The sequence below is a fragment of the Telmatherina bonti genome (assembly GCF_933228915.1).
Source record: "Telmatherina bonti genome assembly, chromosome: 2".
NCBI classification, from domain to species: domain Eukaryota; kingdom Metazoa; phylum Chordata; class Actinopteri; order Atheriniformes; family Telmatherinidae; genus Telmatherina; species Telmatherina bonti.
The window spans coordinates 37,900,530-37,926,309 of NC_136620.1; the positions used below are offsets into that span (position 1 = coordinate 37,900,530).

At 39.4% G+C, this 25,780-nt stretch overlaps 1 protein-coding gene across 1 annotated transcript in view; it reads left to right on the top strand.

Moving 5' to 3' along the window:
• btbd11b (BTB (POZ) domain containing 11b) overlaps positions 1–25,780 on the top strand; it is a gene marked incomplete at its 5' end in the record, with an annotated part of 94,770 nt that overhangs the window by 44,692 nt on the left and 24,298 nt on the right. The window contains one exon of the mRNA XM_079254565.1: positions 17,135–17,296. Coding sequence (XP_079110691.1) covers positions 17,135–17,296 — 162 coding nt within the window. The remainder of the gene's footprint in view (positions 1–17,134; positions 17,297–25,780) is intronic.

Below are 25,780 nucleotides of genomic sequence, written 5' to 3' on the forward strand. Positions count from 1 at the left end.
TGGGAAGTTAAACGACGTGGTTTTGTGAGAAAATGATCCCAGAAACAACATACAACACAAGAAGCAGGGATTTTCTTCAGGATATCAGCTCCAGAAATTCTCTTTTCCCTCGGCGTCTATTTGTTTCCACCTTTGTAGATGCAGCAGCTCGCAGTTTTGTTTGCAGATCTACTGAGAGACATACAAAGTATTTCTGAATGCCTCCATATTCCAGAGTTGTCTCCTTTCTCTCTCCCATGCCGCCTCTGAAAGCAGGCGCTCTCACCGCCAAGGGACTGCAGTGGGATGTTCTGTTGTCAAGATGTCAGCGTGCAGCCCTCGCTGTAATTTTGTTGTGTGGTTTCAAGGCAAGGAATCACACAATTCTGTTGAGGAAGCACTTTTCCCTCCGTCATTCATGCAGCAGTTAGTTTGGACCAGAAAAACACCCACAAAGGTTCAGCTTGGACCTCAAACAATAAAAAGCAATAAATGTTAGGCATGCAGAGAGGCCTGGAAACCAACGGCCATGAATAATTTTGTGAAAAGTGGTTAATGGTGTTTGTGGGCACACATCATACTAAAACAGAATCTGTTTGCAGTGTAATGAGCGTTAACTGTGTTTTACCTTGTGGGGATTTAAACACACAGCATGAACAACGATTAGAAGAAATTGTTCGTTTCATAATGGTTTCTGCGATTCACACACCGGCTTTCTGGAGACAGTCTTCATTTGTTTGCAGTCTCCATATTTGCCACTAGATGTCGCTACATTCTGCACACAGCTGCTTTGATGAGTTGATATGATTTGATGTAGTAATCTTTATTATGGACACATCTGGTTGATGGTCCTTGACATATTTAAAGGCTGTGTCAGTGTCATTCAACCTTCACTTTGACATGGCTGAGAGAATCAGCGGACCATGCAGTTCTGCTTAGATACTATAATGGTAGCTAATGTGACATGGCATGAAATGATTCATGTGCAGCAGGACACTACTCCGCTTTAAATACATGAAAGGACTATTAACGCTCTTATGTGCAGACATGCATATGAAACTCAGAGGTGTTTCCTGAGTTGTTCGTCAGGGAACACGGAGGCAGCTCACATGTCCCGACGCCACTGCCATGTCACACTTTATGCTACTGTGCACAAACCCTAATACCAAAGATACACAAAAAGGTCAGTCATATCTTAAAGAGGGGGAATTATACAGGAAAATGAAAAGAAAACAAGTGAAAACAAAGCGCTTGATTGACCGAGGACAGGTTGAACTTTGATTTAGTCTCTAACTGGAAAAGGCTGCCGAGTCTTTTGGAAAACTCTCAGTGACAGACTCTAGTTTAAGACATATCCCCCCTCAGTTCATACCCTCCATCAAGACCTTGACTGTCACAGCCCTGGCAGCCAAGTCAGCATTATATAATGCATATAAGTGTGTCTAGTGTGAGAAGGGAGGATAGTTACTCAGAGTGACTTAAGAGGACTAACGCAAACAGCAGAAATCAATTACAAAACTCATTACTAGCAAGCAATGTGATAAACAAAGTGAACTGAGGAATGGATGGCCACTTGAGCAAAAAATATCACAAGCGCTCAGAATATGTCTTTTTTTTTCCAAAAGGCAGTCGACAGCATGATAATAAACTGTGGCAAGCCTGTGGGTATTTCTGCCATCATTTTGCTGAGCAAGGCGCAGGATTCATAAGCCTTGCATAAGGATTACGACTCACTTGCCCACTCAGTGCGACTAATAATGACTAAAATTATTATTTTTTCTTTGTGCAATAGCAGTCAACCAGTCATGCATTGAATAATATTAATCACTGACATGTTTGTGCTAATCTTTACTGAAACTCTCTGTAGTTGGCTTCAATTAATGCCTCACTGACTTTATTGGCAGAGGAACTTCCCTGGCATGGAGCTCATACTGCAGACATCTGAGATCACATCCGTGTTCGTGCAAACTGTTTCTGACATACCTGCAGAATGACAAATGACATGTGTTTAGCATGAATACTGTTGGTCAAAGCAGCTTAGGTGTTAACACATCTGGACACACTTCACAGAACCCCTTCCCAACACTCACAACTTTCAAAGCAAAACATCAATATGCACCCTCTCAAAGGCTGCTTTACTTCAAAGTCAGACGATCATTCTCCATGAGGAAACCCTCATATACACTATACAGAAGATTTCACTTCACTCTTTAAAAGGTCTTTTTTTTTCCTAAGCTCTCTGAGGTTGGCCATTTTCCAGCTCAGGCTTTGCAGCCAATTGCATTAAGCTGCACAGATGAAGTGCCACAGCCAACCAGGCAGAAAAGCAAGTTGTGTCTGCCTCGACTGGGTGGGGTGGAGTTAGTCTGGATTAGGATTGGACGCCATAGTGCCTAGGGTGGTCTGGGACCTGGCCACCATTAATTACCACTAATGAGTTGAGCTTGAGTGACCCGATGATGATGATGATGAAGATCAGACAGGATGCAACTCTGTGATGGGACCTGTGGGTGAAATGCGGCTGTGCTGGTTAGAGGGGTGTAGCAGCAAAGATGCATTTTGATGACTTATAAATAATCACTGAGTGAGGAAGGGTGATGAGAATAAATGAAGGAATGGAACAGCCTCCACACATGTTAAGTTTTCAGATTTAGGGTGATGCAAAGGACATTTCTCAGGAAACTTGGCCATTTTAGCGTAATTGGGAGTGAGGTCAGCTCTTTCAGGGTTATAGTGAGGGAATTGTGCAATTTCTGTATGTTTGGCCTCACTATTGATGTTTTTCTACCTTAAACTTTTAGACTAACCCCACCTAACAAACTTAGTTGGATCACTGAATGCTGCACTTGGCTGATTCAACAATAACTCCCATTCTGCATTTATATTCCTGGCATGCGCGGGGTATGAGCTGACAACCCAGCAGAGAGAGGCAGGAACAGAGAAAAAGAGGAATACTGTAAGTGTTTGTGCACATGCATTGGATGTGTACGTGTGTGTGAGTAAGTGCTGGGTGCATATTCCAGCTCCGTGTCCATGTGTTTGGATTTGAAGTTGCTGGTGCCTGCCAGCAGACCTCCTCCCTTTTTTTTTTGTTTCTTACAGCAGAGCCACTGTACCTGGGGGTGGGGAAAGGATGGGGAAACACGCATAGGAGACCTAGCCTAACAAACGGTTCTGCCTGTAGCTGACTGGAGCCAGTTGGTACAAGGGAGACACCCAAAATCTGATACCTTCAGTATTTGCTTTGGCTTCATTTTCCCGTGCTGCTACAATATGTGCCATTGGAAGGGCCATGACAGTTTCAACCTGCAATAATAACCCTTCTTAGGAACTATATGCTTGTTTGAAGCCTTTGTCTTGTTTCCAAACATCTGCTTGTGATGGTAGAAGGTAGATGTGCTTTCATAAAAACTCGTCAGTAATTTTGACATAGAAAGCGGGAAAGACGAGCTTACAAGGCTGATTTACTGAGTGATACTGTAAATTGGTAATTACAACTTGGTCGTTGTTCACCACCAACTTTGAATGCAGTCATTCACTCTTGAGACTCAACAAAGAGGCCATTGTTTTCCTGCCAGGCTTTCCATATCTCCTATAATAAGCAATACAGTTTGCTGGGGGAAGGGGGGGGGGGGGGGGGGGGGGGGGGATCAGAACTCCTTTGCCGAGGTTTTGAGCATTGTTAAAAACTGAATGATTACATGTCTATGTGACAAGGATATTTGGGAACAGAAGCCCTGCACAGTGTGGGCCACGGCTCGGAGGAGGGGTGGGAGTGGTTGAGAAGCAACATGGAGCAGCACACAGCCCCAGGCCTCATCGTTCTCTGCCAAGCATGGCCCACTTCCACTTAGTGTCTATGCTACGCGCAGCCACTTTGCAAAGTCACAATGATGGATTACGTAAGGAGAGTTAAACTATTATGGAGTTCTATGCCTCGTAAATTTCTGGTGTCCCACCCTGAAACAACTCCGAGAAGAGTTGCCAAAGCTGCCAAGTCACTTAAGCTCCTCTTTTGTGTTAATAATAACAATATTAGAGAGAAGAATGTTGTCTGACTGTCTTTTTCTTTTGCAACATGTTAAGAGGTTTTAAAATGACAACTTAGATTTTAGCAAGCCTTCAAAACAACACCTTCACATGGTTTCTGAGCAGGAAGACGAGGGAGGGGGACTTCACACAGGTACTGTTACGCTGCGTGTGGGTTGTTTAATGCAGGTGACATTCGAGTGACTCATCTAGCCACCGTGAGCACAATAAGCCTGCATGTAGAACAAAGCAACAAAGGCGCAGGGTATGCCACACGTGACAATACTGTGACTCATAAGATGGCAGGGATCTAGCATGTCTGCTGGGATGGCAGCAGTCATCAGATTATTTCTGCCAGCGTGCAATCCCGAGTCTCCTGGGAGTAGCAAACGAAGATGAATTCCATGCCTTGTGGTTCAGTGTTGGCACTGCATGGATGTTAGGCATGTAGAAGCTCATGTATGTTTAGTGAGTGTGCCTAACTTTTAAGATACAGAAGGTTATAATTCACCTTTAATGAACAGAAACTTTACAACAGCTAAATGTAAGTGAATGGAGATTGACATTATTTTTTTTTCTGTTATTATTCATTGTCAGAATTTCCACATAAGAACATTTGGATGTAAGTTTTTTATTTAGCAAGGTCTTATTGCCATCTCAGTCAAACCATTGTTAAAGCTTTAAATGGCACTCCAGCAAAGCAATGTCTGCTAAAGAAGTTAGTTTAAAGAGAGCTTTTAAAAGCTGCAAATGTGAATCATATACAAAAAAGCAAGAGTTTGTGATGGCGCATGTGGTGCAGTATAGTTGTGTACTATATACTATGTGGTAATTTATTTAACAAGGAAACAAACTGTACAGAAAAGAAAACACAAAATGAAACTACAACGAGGTTCTTCCTTAAGAATCCTTCTTATCCTTTTGTTGAAATATCTAAGAATATATATATATATATATATATATATATATATATATATATATATATATATATATATATATATATATATATATATATATATATATATATATATATATATATATATATATATATATATATATATATATATATATCTGGGAGGATAAATAATATGTAGAAATGTTTCCATCACTCCAACATCTGTTCATAATCAGGTATAACCACATTAAAGATGTGCACTTTTTTTAATCTAAACCTTAATGGGAATTCATGAAAAATGCAGATGAACCAGGCTTGTAAGGAAATCCGACTCTGAACGCTCTGCAGTTCCATCAAGGAGAAGGGAGACGAGTTGGGAAGCCAGATAAGAGGCAAGCAATGGACAGCCAGGTTCTCACATCACACACCATTAAGTTCTCTGCTCTCATTACCTGGTTGGGACTGGATCACAAGATGGAGACCAAACTCCCAGCTTCTATGTCTGGTGGGGTAATAAGGGGGGTGGTTTGTGTGCAAGTAGCTGGTCTCCCACCAGCAACCACAGCACCCCATTCAGACACATGCCAGGGCCTGCGATGTGAAGCCAAAGTGGAAATGAATGTTTGCTCACTTTGGGAGACCCGATCCCAAAGCCACAGGCAGGGTGACGGGGAACTGGCAGCTCGAGCCAGGAACCAAAAACCTGTTTGCCTCTGCAGAGAAACTGCTTCATGATGAAAGACAGTATTTCTTTAAAATCTAGCACATAAACAATGAATTGTGAAAAAGGAAATAAATTTGAAGTAATAAAAGTGGTAACCGTAGTAGCAGTTCCTATTTCCAGTGGCTGGACCATCAATATGGATTATACGTATGCTAACTGCAGCAGCCTTGCTTCTGTACATCAAGTAGCCAAGGTTTAGGGATCCACTGCATTTGAAAAAGGTGTTGAACGAATGCAGGGATGTCCAACTCTGATGTCCAACACAATCCTGTTTAGGCCACTGAATGGTGAAATGCATGAGAACAGGAATGTCCCCAGTCAGAGCCTGCATGGCTGCAGGTTTTCCTTGTGTCCCTGCTCCAACACTCTAATGCATGAGTCACAGTTGAGAATTTTATAGGTTGTAATATCCATTTAATATGATATGTTGGAGCAGGGACACACTGAAAACCTGAAGGACAGTGGTGGCTTTGGACACCCCTCATTTATTTAACCTTTATTTTGACTCGTTTGTCACTGATGTTTCCCTCATTTACAGCAATGACAAGTTTACAACAACACATAGTAAACATAGAACAATAAAATCAAAACAAATATAAAATACAAAACAATATCAGATGACTTCACATAAATACATATAATCTGAAAAATATTTTAATCCGTTTTACCAGTCAGTGGGCTTAACATTATTCCTGGTCAGCATGTAAGTGTTGTCCAGGGTTTATTGTAGAATTAGTACATCTGGTGACTGCAGTTTTGACAAAAAGTTATGTATCTGAGTATTTTATGTCAGAGTTGATTGGCTGTTTTCCAATCACACAGCAAGCTTAATAGTCATAGACATTTCAGACATTTTCCTCCAGTGAGTGTGCTCTAATAAGGATTACAAAGCCTGGTGTCATCATGCGTCGCTGCTTCTTACATCCAACACTTTGCCCAGAAAGCTTTGAATCATTTCTGCCCTTTTGTTGCATCTTTTCATTTTTACCATGAAGACTTTCCTTTAAAAAATGCTATTTATTTAAAATAATATGCAATTAATAAAAATGTTAGAGTAGTTGTAGCTTCAGCAGGAAGTTTGTGCACAGTGTGGAGTGTACGGCTCAGATTGCATAAATTTTCATTAAAAAGTCTCCACTGTAAGGATGTCTGGGAATATAATTACTAAAGAATTAGTGTTGTGGTTGACAGAAAAAGCTCTGCGACTGTACCTTTACTCCCTTAAGGACTTCAGTTTGATCTACTTTGCACTTTGCAGAGAACTTTAATACTCACAACATTTTCACTTAAAAGCTTCAAGTGTTGACATGCAGCTCAATGTGATGTCATACCTTTTAAAATGACCCAGAGGAAAATGTCTCCTTGTAGCGGCTCTCATTTTATGACATTAGTCATATCCTTTAATTACCCCAGTGCCCTGAGTAATAAATGAGCAATTACTTCAGAGATTGTTGTGTCTGTTTATTGGAGGTTCAGAAGTCTCATATTTTTCATGGTAATTCCTGACAACCCCATCCTTGATTTTGCTGCAGTGCAACAGACTAGAGAAGTACATTATTTACATTGCATGTCAATATCAGATTATATGAGGTGACTGCAAGAAGGAACACACCAAAGTATATTCGTCAGGCTCCCCCACAAGCTCAAAGATGCAGGATGAGCAGAGAGATTATGGCTCAGTGACTTCAGATTTTTCCCTGCTGCTGCTGATTGCCAGTATTGTCTGGAAAGCATCCTGCGGGAAGTGTGCAACTCACGGATATTACACACAGCCTTATTACCCTTGACAGAAGAAATAAGATAAAAAGAGAGAAGTAATAGAAAGAGCTGCAACCTGGGGTGGAAAGCACGCAGCCTGCAGGGAGGCTGGTTTCCCTCTGATTGGAGAAGATTGCACAATTCTAGTTGTGTCCTTGTGCATCGGTCACCCGTCACAGGACCCCTGTCACAATTGTAGATGTGTGTTTGAGTGTATGATGTTTTGTAGGTGATGACTAGTTTGTACTTGTTTGTTTTGCTTCAGCTTACTCATGCCCAGGTCCTGTTTTCAGTTTTTAGCTCTGATCTTGCATGGATTTCTTGGCCATAACTTATTTTCTTCTGATTTCTCTTAATTACTCATTTATTATCATCAATTTTTATATTATTCAGTCTTATCTTTTTCATGGAAAAATTAAATGCTGGAATTTTAGGACACAAAATGAGAAAAAATGTTTTTTCTTTTAAAGGAAAATACAAATTAATTACAGTGTGTTGTCAAATTAAGTTACAGACTGTGATGTTTTCGATATTTTATTTAATGTCACATTACTGGAGAAACATTAAGGTTTTAAAATATTTTGCATCGTTTGTTTGAACTTTAGTTATAATTTATTTCAGGTTTGGGTGGAACTTATCACTCCAGTCAGATATTTAGAGACATGACCTCTAATTAATTACAGTCATGCCACATGAAATTTGGCTTTTCATTATTAATCTTCATATTTTTTCTATGTGGGGCAGAGTGACTTTATCACATGCATCTTTTATGAAAAGAAAAGGAGTTCAGCACCAAAATGTGATTTCCTGGCATCAACACATGAAACACACCAGACAAAAATGATGAAGTTTAGTAAAAACAAAGTTTTTTTCATCACTAGCTGGAGTTTAAGCACCATCCACATTGCATAACCAGCTGCTGTTGTATTTTCTATTTAGGTCAGAGATGCTGGAACGCTCGGATCCTTCAGAATGTAGCCTGGCCGCTTGTTTCCTCCGGACATGGCTGCAGGAAAATATGTGATATTTGCTCTACTTGATGTGGGTTGTCCAGTTGGACTGAAGGCAAGTTTCAGCCCAGAAATGCTCCCAGTTTGACACGAATCAACATGGAATGGAATGAAAAGAGAGATATGGCATTGATAATATTTGCCATTCAAAATATCAGATTTGATACTTTTTTGAGAAGAAAGATACTTTGCGGATATAAAATATGGCATTTGTCTTCATCTGTGAGTGTTTTAGGCAACACAACTGCATGTGAAGCCCAGCAACAGGGTCACATGATCACAGCAGCCTGTCACATGTCATGATCTCATGATGATGATGCTGCTGTTGGATGATCAGGTTTATTTTACTGGTTTAATTCAGATTATTGCACATTCTGCATTATTTTATTTATCATTTTACTTTTACATATATTATATATATTACATATATTTATTTTTTTCCATTTATAAAATGTGATTAAAAATAATTTTTATTGCTTTAAAATGATTCATTTCATATAAACATATATTCATTTATTTATTAAAAAGCCTTTTTGTTTTTCAGGTATTGTATTTTTGAGTTTTCCATATTACCGTTGCTTTTAAAAGACAAAAATTATCAATAATGATAATGGTTATAATATTGATGAAAAAGTAACATAAACTAATTCCATTATCGCCCATTGATAGATTGACATAAATGGTCAGTGATCAGCTGTGGTGCTGTTTCAGATGAAGTACTTTCACCCGACCTACTCCATCACCTGGCTGCACCCTGCTCACCTGCAGCTCCCATTGAACCCTTCGGACCTCTACTCACCTGACAGACTGGCTTGCTTGCTGCCTTTGAACATGTTGCATCTGGTTTCTGCACCATAAACTCCTGCTTATTCTTACATTTAGTACCTGTTCTGCTTATCTGTCTCACTTTTCTCCCTGCGCTTTGTCCTCTTGTTTGTGCAACCTTGAACCTGATTTTTGTGTACAACTTTTACTTCCACAACTGGCCCCTAAGTAGAACTCTGACGCCGCTGGGGATCTCAGCCTGGCATGACCTCTGTCACATTTTCTATTGCTTTCTTAAGAATATATTATTCCAGCAGGGCAGGAATAGGGTTGATATTTTTCCGGTGGCCCTCCTTTCTCATGAAATGAGAACATAAACAAACCCTCAATGTGAAAGCATTTCCTGTGGCAATTTCTTTATACTTGTTTGAGAACACTTCCAGGGGCTTGTGTATTTGTTTCAGAGCAATGCATGATGCAACGCTGCAGCTATTTAAGTGCTCTGTGTCAGGAACTTCAGCAGACTGTCTTGAGCAGAGCTCCAGTTAGGAAAAGCTCAGTTGAAGTCTCCACTTGAAGCAGAGCTGCCTGCAATTAACACTCTTTAATAACTTATCATTATCACGTGCCAGTTTTTATGTGCTTAGTCTTTGTTGTTGCATGCAGTGACTCATTATTAACTGATTTCCAGATCTTGACTCTGAATTTGTGTTTGTGTATTTACAGTTCACACAGTTTATCCAGTTTTATCAGAATGTTGCAAATGTATAGATGTTGAACCAAAAAGAATGGTGTGTGTGCGCTCAGTCCTCTTTTATACCCGTATGGCGAAGACATGACTAACCCATAAATGCTTGTGGCTACTTCAGACCATACTGTGGTCACCTGAGAAACCAAACTCACACTGAGGCCATACCTCTGGAGATTTACAGTGCAGTCCAACCCATTTTGTTTAAAATGCAAGTTTTACATGCATGCCTGTTTTTTTTTTTTACAGCCCAACACACGGTTGCAGTTAATCTGAATGAAAGAAACAGCCAGTAAGGGGGTGAAAGCCATCATAACACATGTTAACACACGTCACAGCTCTGCTTCCTGTTTTCCACCATGCTATGCCTCCCTCTATGATCACTCACTTGGTGTACATATGGCGGCCATCTGGTCTGGCAAAACAGAGATGGAGCATGGAGTGGGCAGCGCCACTATGATCCATGTACAGTAACATCTTCATTAACCCTTAAAGCCAAAAGAATGCACCACTGTTGAACCTTCCATCTCCTAGTTTTGTCTTATCTTATTTCATCATTGTGATTGTGACTTTTAATCTCATATAGTAATTAAATCAGATCTGAAGTGGATCCAGTTTTTTCTTTGGTGCACCTGTTTGGACTGTACATTTGTGATTTACCCAATCAAAGCTCCAGTCTGTTGTCTCTGCTTCTAATCTTTGTGGGGAAACTCAAAGCCAGAATTCCTGCAGAGCAGAAGTATGTTTGGGGAAGTGCGCTTCTCGGTGTGTCTAACTAAAATAGATTTAAATGCAGGGTAGGAGAAACAGAGAGGTTAGTGCTCCTTCTCCCTGAGCTTTTGTCAGCTCTTTGAGCATGCCAGAACATTTCTACGAATCTATGAATCTTCATGCAAATTGTTACAAACACATCTTTGTCAAACAGAAGTGAAGCTTTGGATGTAAGCGAGCAAAAGTTCAGCATCTGTAAAGAGTCATGCTGGTCCTCTCCCGTGATCGTCGGTTCATAATCACCAGGAATCTCAAGATGAGAGGTGACAGTGTTTTATTCAGATATAAACATAATATTTTGTCCAGAAATGCACCCTGAGGTGGAAAGTTGTTTTAGAGTTTCCCTTTCATAACCAGGTGACGCATGTTCACACATTCAGATACGGATTATAATTACTTTTGAAAAATATAAAACCCTGGTGGTCATACAGCGCAACTGCACGAGAAGGGTAGAAATAGGCTGAGTCTGAATGTCCCATAGACCGTATATGAAAGATGGACGGAGCTTCCGGTTAAAATTGAAGCCTATGTGGAAGTGCATAAAACTGCACTTCCCCCTTCATCCACTAGGGGCTGCAAAACAGGGCAAATCCCCATAGACTCCCATGTTAAAAAGACCAACTTCACAGCATTTTTACAGCAGAAATAAACATGTTTACAGCAGGAATAAACATGTTTACAGCAGAAATAAACATGTTTACAGCAGAAATAAACATGTTTACAGCCTGGTTCAAAAATCCATTCTCGGTTTAATAGGTCAGGTTTACCTTCATGACAACTGTGGGGGGAGTGAATTTTTTCTAACTCGCCCGTTTAAAAGTAATTTAATTTCGAAGTTTGGCATATTTAGGGCGTGTCCTTTTGATTGACAGGTACATGATCTCCGGCTTCAAATAAGAAGAACGTAGAACAACCGCGTTTTTTAGCCGGTTAACAACGTGACTTTGCTTTAGCCCGCTTACGTCCGTTAGCTGGCTAGCTCCCATTATCTCGGGGTTAGCTCGGTTAGCTTTTAGCTACAGAAAGCTCGGAGTTCGCTCGATGTCAATCATCCGCCATGACGCTCACAGCCCCCCTCTCAGCTCCACCTCTGTGCCCATATTTGTATTTTCCGGGCGAGACGACACAGATGCCTCTGCCAAGATGGCGATGGTAGGAACCGCCTACCGAGCTTCAATTCAGTTCTTCAGAAACCTACGGGTGACCATCGTGCCCTATATAGTGGTAACTTTCCCCATTTTCTTGGGGGTTTTGAATGACCAGAGAGAAAAAAGTAATTACCCACAGTCCATCTTGAAAAGTAGTGAGCATCAATGGTCACTAGACGGGTTAATATAGACCACAATGCATTGCAGGCAAGAGCTCAAAATGGCGCAATTGACAAAAACGTCAAAGCAGGTTAAGAGAAAAAACACACTATAGAGCATTGAAATCCTTATTTACTGAATTAATTATTTGATTAAAAGGATCAAATACAATATAAGAAAATAAGATTTTCAAATGAGTTTGGATTGAGTTTGGAACAACTGTGGTTGCCATGGTGACAGCGGGTATTCATTTGATCTGCGAAGAGGAGAAAATAGCCAGCTTCGTGTCCGAATAGCAAACCGAATGAAGGCACTATATAAGGCCCCTTACAGTAAATGAGGGGTTGTGGACTAGTGTGCATGTTCAGACCATGAAGGAAACAACAAATTTTCATTGTAACATGTTGCGTTTACATGGAATCATTGCAAAATGACACTAGTGGAGGTGGAGGTGGGTGCGACAGAAAAAAGTTAAGTACTGTTGTGTGGATGACTGAGCGTACAGTATGTTAGTCTGATCTTAAGTTATGCAGGTAAAAAGCTAGTTTGTCTCAGTCTAAATAGTGGATTATGCTGCCCATCACTTGGCCATCCAGTGTCCTCCTTTTTCCTCATGAAGACTTTGCAGCTTGTTTAAAACAGTTGGACCAAAGCATGTAGACTCTGGTGCAGACCAAAGAAGCAAACTCTGTTCTGCTTGAAAACTGGGGGTCCCTGATCAGGTGTGCTAACGGACCATCCAGCAGATCAAAGACAGGAAGAAGTAAATAAAGTGACATATGACGCGACATAGCCCAACATGTCGGGTATCTAATTGCCTCTCCTGCTGTTCATACTGAACAGATTCTTATGAAGACTCCATCAGATTTTAACACTAAAGTAAAAACAGAAATGACCAGACTAAATACATTTATTTTTACTTCATTGTTTACTTGCAGTTAATGAGCCGGTTTCAGACATGGTCAATCAATGAGCCATATTTCCTTCCTTGTAACTGCGTGACACGGTGGAGGTGGTGTTGTCTGCTTGTGTAAAGTGCAGTATGAAAGCGAACCAGTGTGGTAATGTCGAACAGTCCCCTGGACTATCCTGGTCTGGCTGCTTTGTGTCCATCAGTTTCTGGCTTCTAATAGGACGGTTTGGTTTGGTAAACCCTGATGTCCGTTGCTTTTCCACATCCAACCAGATATGGAAACTGGTAAGCCGGAAGATGACAGACGTGTCAGCTACATAACAGCGCAATGTCTTTGCAGAATGACGGCTAAAATATAATATAATATAAGGAGGCAAATGGTGGACATCCACCATTTGCCTCTAAGTCATAAGCCAGTTCTACGCTGACTTTAATCATCTGTAGTAATTTGTAATAATTTTATAATTATAAGTTACAGGGGACGGTTTGAAAACGCAGGTAATGTTTACATTTTTATGGTCAAATGTGTCTAATTTTTTAAATATTGAGTCCAATATGATAACTTTCTGTTGTAAAAAAAAACACACAATTAACATTTTCTGATGATTCTGTAGGAATAAAAAAACAACCACGAATGTTATACTTTAGTTCTGCCTGAAGATACTTTAATGATGCACATGATGAAGTTGCTTCCAGGGAATCCGTCTCATTTGCGAGAAAACTAAAAGGTCAGCTGAAACGTTGAGGTTTTACTTTCTGATTCATTGGTTGAAAAAATTCTTTTAACCAAGCAAGATGACAGTTTGCTCACATAACCTAGGCTAACTGTCTGCTTTATTTTTTATTTGATTATTTGTTTATTTTATCCCAGAGTTATTATGAAAAGTTAAAAAATCAAAATGCGTTATAAAAGCCAAGTATGGAACAATTTTATGAAGATGTTTGTAACATTGCATCTGTGTTCATATTTGGGCTGCGGCGATCATAAATGATGTGGTTCAGTGGGACGTGTGGAATGCGTACAGTATTCGACCTACCACTGGATGCTTTCTGTGCAGCTGTCTGTCCCTGAACATGGCTAAAGCACATTTAGCGACATCTTAATGGAAACTCCTGGACTCATTACTTCTTCTCCAGTGACTGTCTCGCCTGGAGGATCGGCCAGTCTTCTCTGTTCGGCAGCACTGAACAGCTGTCGCATGGTAAACAGGACAGCCTCTCTTAGAAAGAGTCAGGTGCTCAGTGACCTCCCTCACCATTATACAGCTTATAGTAGTAACTAATTGTCATTATATCGCCATGAGCAGTGAAGCATTTGAGCATTTTGTGCCGATATACTGCACTGAAAAACTAGGGAATGCTGCAATTCCTTGGAGATTTTTAGTTTAGTGGAACCAGGAGGAGGATACTAACACAAGCATACAGAGCGCAGCCACAGTGGCATGTAAGAGCTCCATCAGCTCCTCCCTGAGGGAAGACAGTGCCTTGCATTAGGACACAAAGAGCCAGTGAGTCACCTTGCCTCAGTCCATCCTGAGAGCAATCACCACTTCACTGTCAGCTGGGCCTGATATTCCCCTGATCCAAGGTTAAGGAGCTCAAGACTCAAAGAGCTTGAGTCTAACATAAAGTGTCTATCGCAGTGTTTTTATCATACTTTGAATGGGACAAAAGCTAAATATCATAACAAGAAAATGTATGGAAAGACCCAAAAAGAAAAAGAAAAGTTAAAAAATGTCAGGAATGAGGTGGTTTTTCAGACAAAGTACATTGTAAATGTGTAGTGGAAATACTTTTTTCGTATTTATGCGTCTCTGGACTGGACGTAGGCGGTCATGTGACCACCTCATTTCCATTAAAGATGGCGCAATATGGATCAAACATCAGCAAAATGTTTTACAGTGAATTAAAACTAGAAATGATGGTGAAAGGCTTTGAAAAGCCGTGGAAAATCCTCTGCTACCTTGCATAAGCCACAATTCTCTGAAACTCATCACTCAAACACTGTTCAATGGAAATACCTGCAAATTGCAATTGTAGTGTGTGGAAATCGTACAAATATGGCTTTATTTAGTGAAAAACTGTTTATATTTTTCTCAGGGTAAAATTATTCAGAATATTTCTCCCACATTTTGGCTGATGGAAGAGAAACCTGCAGTTCAGCACTTCTATTCAAACACTGTCAAGACTTGACAGTGTTACAGTGAGCTTTATACCATTCTTCCCAACAGAAGAATGCAGAACATTCTGGTGCTACTCATACGTACGTGGCCTTTTTATTAATTGAACACATAATACAGTTCTGTTATAAGAGAGCTAGGACTAAAAGTAACTTTTTGGCACCTGCTGATGCTGTTTCCTACCTGTGAAAATGATGGTATCTGCAGGGCAATATTCTGCATAATCACACCTGGGTGCCTTCAGTCTGGGCACATGTAAGGCGGTGGGTCATGAATCCAGTTGACACACTTGGAATTGGGCTCTTTACTCTGATATATAATTGTCTGAAAGTGGGATAGAGGAGTGCGTGAGCAAAGCCCCCATGCTGCTTGTACGGTTTAGGATGGATCTATTCCGTTTTGCAAAACTGCTCACCAGTGAGGGCATGTTGTCAGCAATAAAAGCAATAAAAACCGAGTGTTTCTGAGTAGTCTCTGCAGACAACTTGCTGCAGAAAGTGAGAAAATGCTTCTTCTCTTTATTAATTTGTTGTGTTGGCTCGAAGAGGCCTTTGGCAGAAAACAGCAGCGGTTTAGGACACCTGACATCCGTGCAGCAGATGGAAATGTCTCCTGCTTTTTGTTTCCGGTCACGCAGATTCATCTGGAGTTTTCTAGTCTGATGAATGAAGATGCACCAGAGACGGTGCCACAGTTGCTGCTCTGTAATGAGCTGCTGTGTAATTCTATATGCCAAATAAAACTGACTTATTACCAAGAAACCAGATGGTTGTCCCACCCAGTTTTCATCATTTGCATAATGAATGGTGAAGAGCAAACAAAAAAAAGATTTTTTTTCAAAACACTTTTTCAGACTCACCTTTCTACGGTGGCCCTGAAGTGCAACTACAAACGAAAAATTACAACTTCGACTGGTTTTTTTTATTTTATTTTATTTTATTTTATGATATATTTTTTAAATTTGTTATGTTTTTTAATTGGTAGATTTTTTGTTTTATTTAATAATTTGTTATTTACATTTTTATTTTAATTTATTTTAATTTGTGATTTTTGATTTTTGATTTTTTATAGCCGCAGTTCGCTCTTCAGGGCTGCTGTACTTTTCAGATAAGAGCATTTTAAGCTTTACAGGATATGTAGATTTGAAGCACTGATTTAAAATTTAAACAAAAACAAATCATAGGCTGCTGCCTTTGCTACCCAGCCTCAAATAAGCTGCAGAAAATGGATGGATGGATGAACATATGTTATGAAACAATAAAAGCCTCTCTTTGCACATTCATATGTTTGGTTTTTTTTGTCATATCTAGATTACTGAAAATGGTTAACTTGTTTGCAAGTTTCATTGCTTTATGCTTTATGTTTTTGTCTGCATTTCCCAGAGCACCAACTTTTTGGCAATTGAGTTTTCTAAGCAGCTATTTGATCCCACAAGCTGACAAAAGAATGTGTTGTTTTGCCACAGGCAGCATGCGCTTTAATTTAGCAGCATATTACAGAAGAGACATTAAAACCAAAGCCGCTCTACTCTCAGTGAATCGGAGGGTTAAGAAGAGACTTGCTGCTTTTAGCCGTTTCATAAGCTGACACCCTGCAAACACTAAGACGGATGCGGCAAGGTGCTTCACAGGAATTAAAAAGGAAAAAATAAAGAAAAGAAGAATTGAGGGAAAGGAAAATGTGCCACGTCACTTTCAGTGAGAGGAAGAGGTGTGAATAACGTAACTGCATTTGAACTATTACACATTATTACCTGTGGGGTTGCATTAGGTTGCATTTTTACTGCTTTGCATAAAATTATCATTTTTTTATGCATCAAATCGCTTTCTGAATCTTTGTGTTGTTTTGTATCATGAAAATATATGAGAGAAAATGCTGAGATGATGCTGGATATCATCCATTTAAAAACAACACAAACATTTTATCAAACACAAGTCATGCATTCTTACGACATTCAGTCCATCGGCAGAATGGGAGACTGTTTGAGTTCCCAGTGACTGCATGCTCTGCCACCACTCTGATGTTTTATTCACATTTTTTTTTGCTCTTCCTCAGGTGTTCTCAGCCTGCCTGAGGGCCTGACTCTTTACAGAGACCAGCAGCAGCAGCAGCAGCGTGCAGGGAAGAGTGGAGATGGGAACGCCTACAGTCAGTCCGAGCTGCGCTCCGTTGAGCAATGCTTACTGGCCACCAGGGTGGGAAGCATCTCTGAGCTCAGTAAGTCTGTTATGTGTGTGTGTGTGTGTGTGTGTGTGAGAGAGCACATTGGTGGGATTGACATGAACAGTCCAGTTGCACATGTACAGGCTTCTAGTTAACCCCTCGTTTGATGCTCTCTGTGGTCACTATAGCCAATGAGCAACATAAGTAGCTGCTTAGTGGCTGCAGTGAAGCTGTTGATTCATTATCAGAAAAATAATACAAAAACCTGGTTTCTGATGCTTCGGGAAGACAGTTTTCTGTTGCTATGAACTCTTAGACGTTGTTAGATCCAAAAAAAGATGGTTATATTTAGGCTAAGGCTTGACGACTGCACTGACAGGCTTCTGTTTGGAGGTTTTAATCATTACGCTAATAGCTTTCTGGAAACTGGTCCTTTTTTTTCTCTTTCCTTTTTGACTGCTTCCATTAGAGGTCACTAAAAGAGATCAACAGTTTCCTTCCATTCCCGTCGTCTACGTCATTCCTGTCCTCTACAGGCAGCAACTTGATACATGTCCAGATCCATAAATCTCTCTGGCATTCCTCTTTTCCTCTTGCTTGCCCACTCCATCGTCAGCATCCTTTACCCAGCACCATGCAGCCAGCCTTTCCTCCACACACATCCACGCCAACCCATCCTTCCCTCTGTTTTGTCTCAAAGCTGTCCAACAAGAGTCGTAATACTGATATTTATATTCTCAGTCCTCCCAAAGTCAATCTTATTTATTTCTATTTAAAGGAAGCTGCCTACAACTTTGCTTTATCTCTTTTTGTCAGTGACTTCATCTACAAAGCTTTAAGCTAGAAATGTGTAATGAGTTACCCTGAGGATCCTTAATACAGCCACACACAGGGAGTTCTGGACAAATGACCAGTTTATTGGTGGAGGAGTATGAACAGAAGATCAGTCCGGGGGAATGGTCTGCAGAAGAAACCAGGCAACAGCTGGGAGGTAAACAGGATGGCAAAATACTCGTCCAGGCGATGACAAGGCTCAGAGATCCAAAGACAGGCAGGGTCGGTAACCAGAAGATCCGAAAAGTTGCGGTGTCCGTCGAGGGCAAGGCAAGGAGGGTAATCCAGGGGCATAAAGCAGAAGGTCGGCAACTGAGGATCAATCCGTAGAACGCTGGAACAAAACTAGACATAGGTCTGATTATTATCTGGCAGAGAAGGAGGGATTGGAGGGAGCTTAAGTAGGCAGTGAGAGAAAAGGAAACCAGGTGAACTGAATGAGGTAGCAGAGGCAATTAGGAAGCCAGCAGGTGGATCGAGTTACCAATGATGAGCGCCAGGAGATCAGGGTGGCAAAAACATGACAGAAATGTGCTATATGCACATCACGATTTGATTTGATTCGATTCCATTCGATTTGATTACAATTCCGATTTTTTGTGCTATGATTTTATTATTATACAATTATCAGGATTCTCAATGCATCTTTGTCTTTTCTCACTCTGCGGCAACCTCCTAATTATTCTTGTGAAACCATAAATAAATCCAACACATATTAAACATATTTTTCATATTGTCTTCAAATCTGCAAGAAACTGTTGTAACGATAGTCAGGAACAACAACTAGGAGCTTTTCATCTCCTCTAACTGGGATGGACAGAGCTGCTGTCCCTTGTTTGAAGTATTATTAACTATTAACTATTAACTGTCTGTCGCCCAAAGCCGGCTGGGATAGGCTCCAGCTTCCCCGCGACCCTGAATTGGAATAAGCGGTTCAGAAAATGAATGAATGAATGAATGAATGAATGAATATTAACTATTATACTTTAATTTAGGCTTTAGACAACTAACATATTGTTGCCCTGTTATAAAAAAAAAAGTGTTTCCAATTCAATTCAATTCAGCTTTATTTGTATAGCGCCACTTCACAACAATGTTGTCACAGGGCACTTTACGTACACATCATTTCGAGCCAATTCCTACATAGCCTATAATAGGAACCAACTGATTGCATCAAGTCGTGACTTCGATCCAATCCCCCATCCTGAGCATGGACGAGGCGACAGTGGGAAGGAAACAACTTCCCTTTAACAGGAAGAAAACCTCCGGCAGAACCCGGCTCAGGGAGGGCAGCCATCTGCCTCGACTGGTTGGGGTGGAGAGGACAGGAAAGACAGATCAACATGTACAACTGCTCTTATTCAGGAAGACCTGCGGGAAAAAGGATAAATAAGTTAAAGACAGCAATATTGTCATAAATTTAAACATTTGTACATTAATAACACAACTGAGGGATTTCTTGAGGATTCCTGGTTCAGACTTAAAAAAAAAAATTAGGCCAATATTTTAAGAAAGTGTCGATATTAAGTACGTTTTGTCCATGTCTTGCATATTTTCATGTCCTTAAAACTCTTAACGTTTTCAAACACTCGCCGTCATACCCAATGAGTAAACCTCAGGCTCTGTAACTGTAGCTTCTAGGCTAGCTGCTAGCTTCTTGATATCGCTGTTGTTTCCTGTTTGCTGCTGGACACTTTAAGGGGACGGACTTCCTGTCTATCTCCCTAAAGAGTCCATGTGGTTTGTGCAACTTTTCTGTTCCTGCCAGCCTTTACAGCTGCATTTCTGTCATGTAATTATTATAAAAAATAATGTTTTTTTTAAGATTTACAAGTCGCCATTAAATCAGCAAACATTGCATTGCAATAAATCGATTAAACAATATGTTTGCCCCTTTACTTTTATTCAATCTGGTCTTGCTTCTCTCTTACTGACCCTTCCTTTAGTGAGCATTTGCATTTCTCATCATAAGGAAACCTTCTGTACAAACTACTAGAATGTTATGATGATGCCATTTTTAATAAAGCCCGTGCAGACACTGTCTATCTGTTCATCACCGAGTCATAATCCGAGTCTTTTCTACGTGAATTGAGGAGCTGCATTGTCAGGGAGATGAACCACATTCATTCTTTAAAATGGATGAGTTTGGCTTAGGAAGTTGACAAGTCCTCCAAATGTTAATTGAATATCTATCCACTAACAATGTGCTCATTATTCACAGAATAATGAGCAAAGCTTTCTGGATGTTTATACAGTATGAACTAATTTACATGTGTATTATAGGATTTTTTTCATTATTTTATCTCATATTTACAAAAAAGGAAAATGTTTGAATCTTTATTTAAAGTTTAACTTGAAGTTTTTGCCTTTGTTTTCAGTTTTGAGGGAAACTTTGATGAATGTTGATAATACGTCAACAGATCCATAGTGGCAAGCCATGTTGCTCTTACTTACTGGATCTACGCTGCTCCCATTTGATATAATCAGACATAATCAGGGTGCTGTTTTGCAGTGTTGTACAGTTTGGTGTGTTTGTGTGCTGCTCTGCAAGTTATTTAGAAAAAAAAAAAAAAACAACAACAATGCTGCGCCTCCTAACAGAAGAGTAACAAATCAGACTCATGAGCACAGAAATAACAGATTGTCTCCCAATCTGCATGAAAAAAAGATAAAAATAATGGTGATAATAAGTGCTGCAGGGTCTCTTGCTGTAAAAAAAAAAAAAAAAAAAAAAGCTGGGAAAACACATTCTGTTTGTGGTGTAAACATTTATCATCGGAACAAACACAGAGCCAACTTTAAACTGCTTTTTCAGGACTGACTGGCAGCTGCAGCGATGAGGCAGACGCCAGTCCTCTGTGTTATATTGATGAGGTCAAGCAAGGATCTATTCTGCTGCGTTGACACTGCAAACACAAAGAGCAACAACAGAGCTGCTGATGGATAATTGCAGCGCTTAGTCCAGTGGTAATGTTATCAGCTCTGGAGAGAAACTCTGTAAATAACAACCGGATTTGCAAACATTCACATGGGTCATACTGAAACATAGTAAATAATTAAGAAAAGCAGAATAAGATGCGATGATTTCACTTAAAGGGATGAAGACTGTTGAGTTTGGTTCTCTAAATCTTTTGCAGTGGTTTTTATAGTTTTCACTGATTCAGCTTAATTTATTTGCTCATTTTCTCCTCTTCCTAAATGCCAAATTAGCATATTTAGAATGACAAGCAATTTCTGCAGCTACCAGTAGTGACGATGTGTCATTAAAACTGAGTCAGGCTTTTCTGGAACACAATTTTTTTTTGTTTGTTTACAAAGCAGTCTTACTCTGCAATTTACTAGAATTAGATAAATCATTACTTCAAGGATCTGTTGGATGAAGATATAAAAGTATATAAATTAAATTGTATTTTCCCCTCTGGAATTAATAAAGTATTTTCATTCATTCATTCATGAAAACATATGAAAGTGGAAAATTTCAACACTACAAAATGAAACTGAGTCGACTGCTGTTCACAAACCTCAGAGTTACTGGAACGAAGTCAGTTGTGTGACATTTTGGGAAACATTTGTAAATGGGTCAGGCTATGAAGGCCCATTATTCCATAGTGCAGGACTACTTAAACTGGGGGTCGCAGGATAATTTCAGGGGTTTGCCAGATAATAATAGAAAATAAAGTCAAAATTCATCAAATCAGTTAGGAATTTTTTTTACAGGGCTCCATATTAATTAAACCCAATTATTATGGAGATAATTCTGTGAAATTAGCACAAAATTAGTAAAAAAAAACAAAAAAAAACAAAAACATCATATTAAACGTCTGAATTTGACATTATCTCATCAAGAGAAGCTGAATTTCAGCATGTAGATGCCTTAACATAGCAGTGAACCAATCAAAACCAACCATGTCCTCCTTATTTATTAAATTCTGACAGTCTTCTGGCCGTACTTTTATAGAATGGCTGCAATTTAACTATTTGACATCAGAGTGGAATTGCAAACACCAACAAATGAAAAAAAAAAAAAAAAAAAAAGATCTTACATTACCTTAAAGACACACTACAGAACTTTTTTCATTTTCCTGTCACGCCCCCTCATTCAACGGCTAATTTGGCGTCATGGTAAAAAAGTTACGTAATGCGTCTTTAAATCACCATGTTTATACATAAATGCAATGTTATTCATATTTACATCTGCATGACTGACATATTTATGTAACCTTTGAGAGATTTACTGATACAAAGTCAATTTTACATGTAAAGTATATCAGATAACTTCAAAATAAGTGATGTTTGGCTCAGCTTTAGTTATGTGTTTATCAGTTTATGACTCCAAGAAACACCTATCTGATTATATTCCATTATACTAGTTTGTTTTCATTCACGATGACTAACCAGAACTGGGGCTGCAAATTAGCCTTGCTAGAAACCTGAGTACATAGCATTTACTTTGTATAAATTTATGAAGTTATGTTTTATGCATTTGTCCTGGTTAAATAAACATGTAAATAAATAAATAAAGTGGAGACAAATAAATTATATTACTTACTTCAAACTGAATTCTATTCATTTGTATATTTGTTTTCACTGATCTTACTTTTGTTTACTCATACGTCTTTTTTTATTTCATTAATCTTTAAAGCCTGTTGGTACCTTTACAGGAAATAATTTTTTTCTGTTTTTTGGAAGTTTTGTTTATTTTAATTGTTTTCTGTTTTTTGGAAGTTTTGTTTATTTTAATTGTTTCGGCTGTATGTTACATTTGTGAAGCCGAATGTGTGATGTAGTTGGTATACAAATAACATTTGATTTATGTAATTATAAAACAAGAGTGTGCATCTATGAGGACACAAGGAGTCCTCTGCAGGACTCCACAAATGCGTGTGTGTCCAACATTAAGTGTGTGTGGGCCGTAGCCACCCATGCCCACCATTCGGCTCCACCCCTGACAGTTATATAAACCACTTAGATAATTATGTGAATATGAATAATTCATACCAAGCTTTTCTGTCCCTTTTGGGTGCTTTTCCACACACTAAATTAAAAGGAAAAAACAAACTAGGAAGATTATTCTTTATTTTTACTCAATACTAATTTACAGACTTTGGAGCTGGTGTTGGCAATTTCTGAAAGTAATTGATTTCTTTGCCTTTGTCTCCTCATCTGCCTCTTATCCTTTGCTTTACTCATTAACTGTGACATGATGGAATCAGGGCTGTTTTTCAGTAAGAATTACCCACAAGACCTAACAAGAGATGCCTCAAACAGCCATCAATTTTCTCAATGATGCCTTTTAAAGGTCATTTATTGTAGCTGCAGTAAAAGCTTTTTCTTTCTTCTTCTGTTCTTGCTTGGATTCTCTAAAGATACTCATGTCTGACCAGCATGTCAAAGACAATTGCTGAAACAATTTAATCATTTTGGTGTGTCCTGGTTCAAAGTGTTAGCCATAGTCTCTTTTTCTGATACGGCGATTTTCTCTTTGAAGCTCAAAGATGAAATTGGGTTATTAGCCCTTGATGCTTGATGGAAGTGACTGAGGTTAACCAAAGTGAGAAGCACAATGCCATTACACAATTCATACTTTTCTGTGTACACAAAGCTGGTTTACAAGAGTACTGTCTCGTTGAAAAAGGTTCCTCAAGTCATTTTTAGCAGACTAGATGATCAGTTTTACAAACCAGGAGGGAGATAGCAGACATTTATGTTCTCACATGCAGTCCCGTCCGACCATATGACGTCCAAAAATGTCAGTGCTGCAATGCTGCAATGGAGTAAAAAAAAAAAAACAGAGTTTTCTGGCATAAAGGTTTTTTTTTTTTTTGTCAAAGTATCCAGTCAAACAAGACATGGAGATGGATTCAGTTCTTTGTTTCTATCACAGATTATTATGCATTAGAAAGCAAAGAAAGGCCTTTCTAAAGTCAGTTTATGTCTTGCATGTTATTGAATGCGTGTGATGGTTGGTGACTAAAAGATCTTTGTTGTTTTCAAGTTTACAATCATGGCAGCATAAAGAAAAAGCTTTGCATCTTGTTGAGTCAGGATGGCCACAGGCAGCCATTAAATGTGATCACGGCTGCATAGCGGCAAATAATTGAAACATGAAAACTGTGATGATGGCAGCAGCTGCACATTGTAGCGACAACCCATTCATCAAAACCCAAAGAAAAGCTGCTACTGTGTATTTATTTCCCTGCAAAAGCTTGAACATAATTTCTCCATCACATATCAGAGTTAATTTATACATATCCAAAGAGGACACATTCTCTCTAAACATTAAACATAATTCTCCCTGGAAAGTAATAAGCACTGTAGTTGTTGTGTGGGAGCTGCAATGTCAGTTACTGACCTTAAAGGTGCCATTTCTCATCAAACCCCTCATATATCAAAACAGTGTCACTCTACTTATACATATTTATGCATGTTTGCTGTTAAAAGTGGATTATAAAGTTATTGAGAACAAAAAGAGCGTTGCCCTTCTGCTACAAAGTAATCAGTGAGAAATGTGAGCTCTTGCGTGTTCTACGTCTCTTTTTTGTCTTTAAGTTATCAATCAGCACGAATAATGTTTAAACATATGAATGTTTTAAAAGGTTATTGATGTTTTAGCTGATTAACTTGCAGTCATTTCATATTACCACCCTCTCTGGTGGTGTAGGGGTCACTAAAAATAAAGCAAGTAAATCGTAGATGCACCTGCATGTGCAGTAATCTCACTCCAAGATGTTCTTCCAATGTTAGAAATAATTGACACTCATCCGTGCCAGGCTGTTCTGCCAGCACAGGAGATGTCACAGAGCAGTGTAAATAAAACATGAGAACTGCTTGTTTCCGTAGCGGCTGATCAGCCGAGCTAAAACTTCAAAAAGCCAAGTTGCCAGCTTATCTGGAAAACTATGGGGAAGTTGGGACTGCGGTAAGAGATCCCTCCCAGCAGAGGAAAACTGACATTTTACATGCAAGGTAGCGCTTCTTATCATAACATCCCCTGCTCATTGCGTCACCACATGACGTCCGGTTTCTCTCTCCCCAAAGGACAGTGAGAGATTGACTGTTTTATTGCATGATTGCTCTTCCCTCATTCTGGCATCCTTTTCACACTCGCCTCTCACATTGTTGCAGCTAAATGGAATCTTGGCACGCGCTAAATGGTGCAATTTTGATGCTAAACAAACCCTTTTGTCCACAGGAACGAGTGTTTCTTCCCGCTCTGCATTGTGTACACACACATACAGTAAAGTCTATTTAGAACGCCAAACCAGCTGGCATTGTGCCCTATTTCTTTTGTGCCTTTTATCAAAATAACCGGAACAATATGTCACTGGGTGCTTTCAGATCCACCCTGCATCAGAATTTTATTACATGTGCTTTAGTGCTGTGGGTCCAGACAGGAAGCAACAGAAACCTGACTGCAGTCAGTGAAATGGGATTTGAGCTTAAACTGTAATATGAGTCTGTTTTTCAGTAAGAGTCAATAACAAAGATGCCACCATCGCCATGTTTATATGAAAGCAGTTTTAAGACACTTCCAGTTCATTTATCTATTCCTAATGAATGGAATATGTTGCACTCGAGTAATTCCTGTTTGTCCAAAAGTGGTGAAAACTGCGCTGAAGGCTTTTTTACCACTTGCCCTGAACACATCACCATGTTTCACAGCAGAGTTATCTAAAGCTTTTGATTTTCAAAGTTCAACCAAAT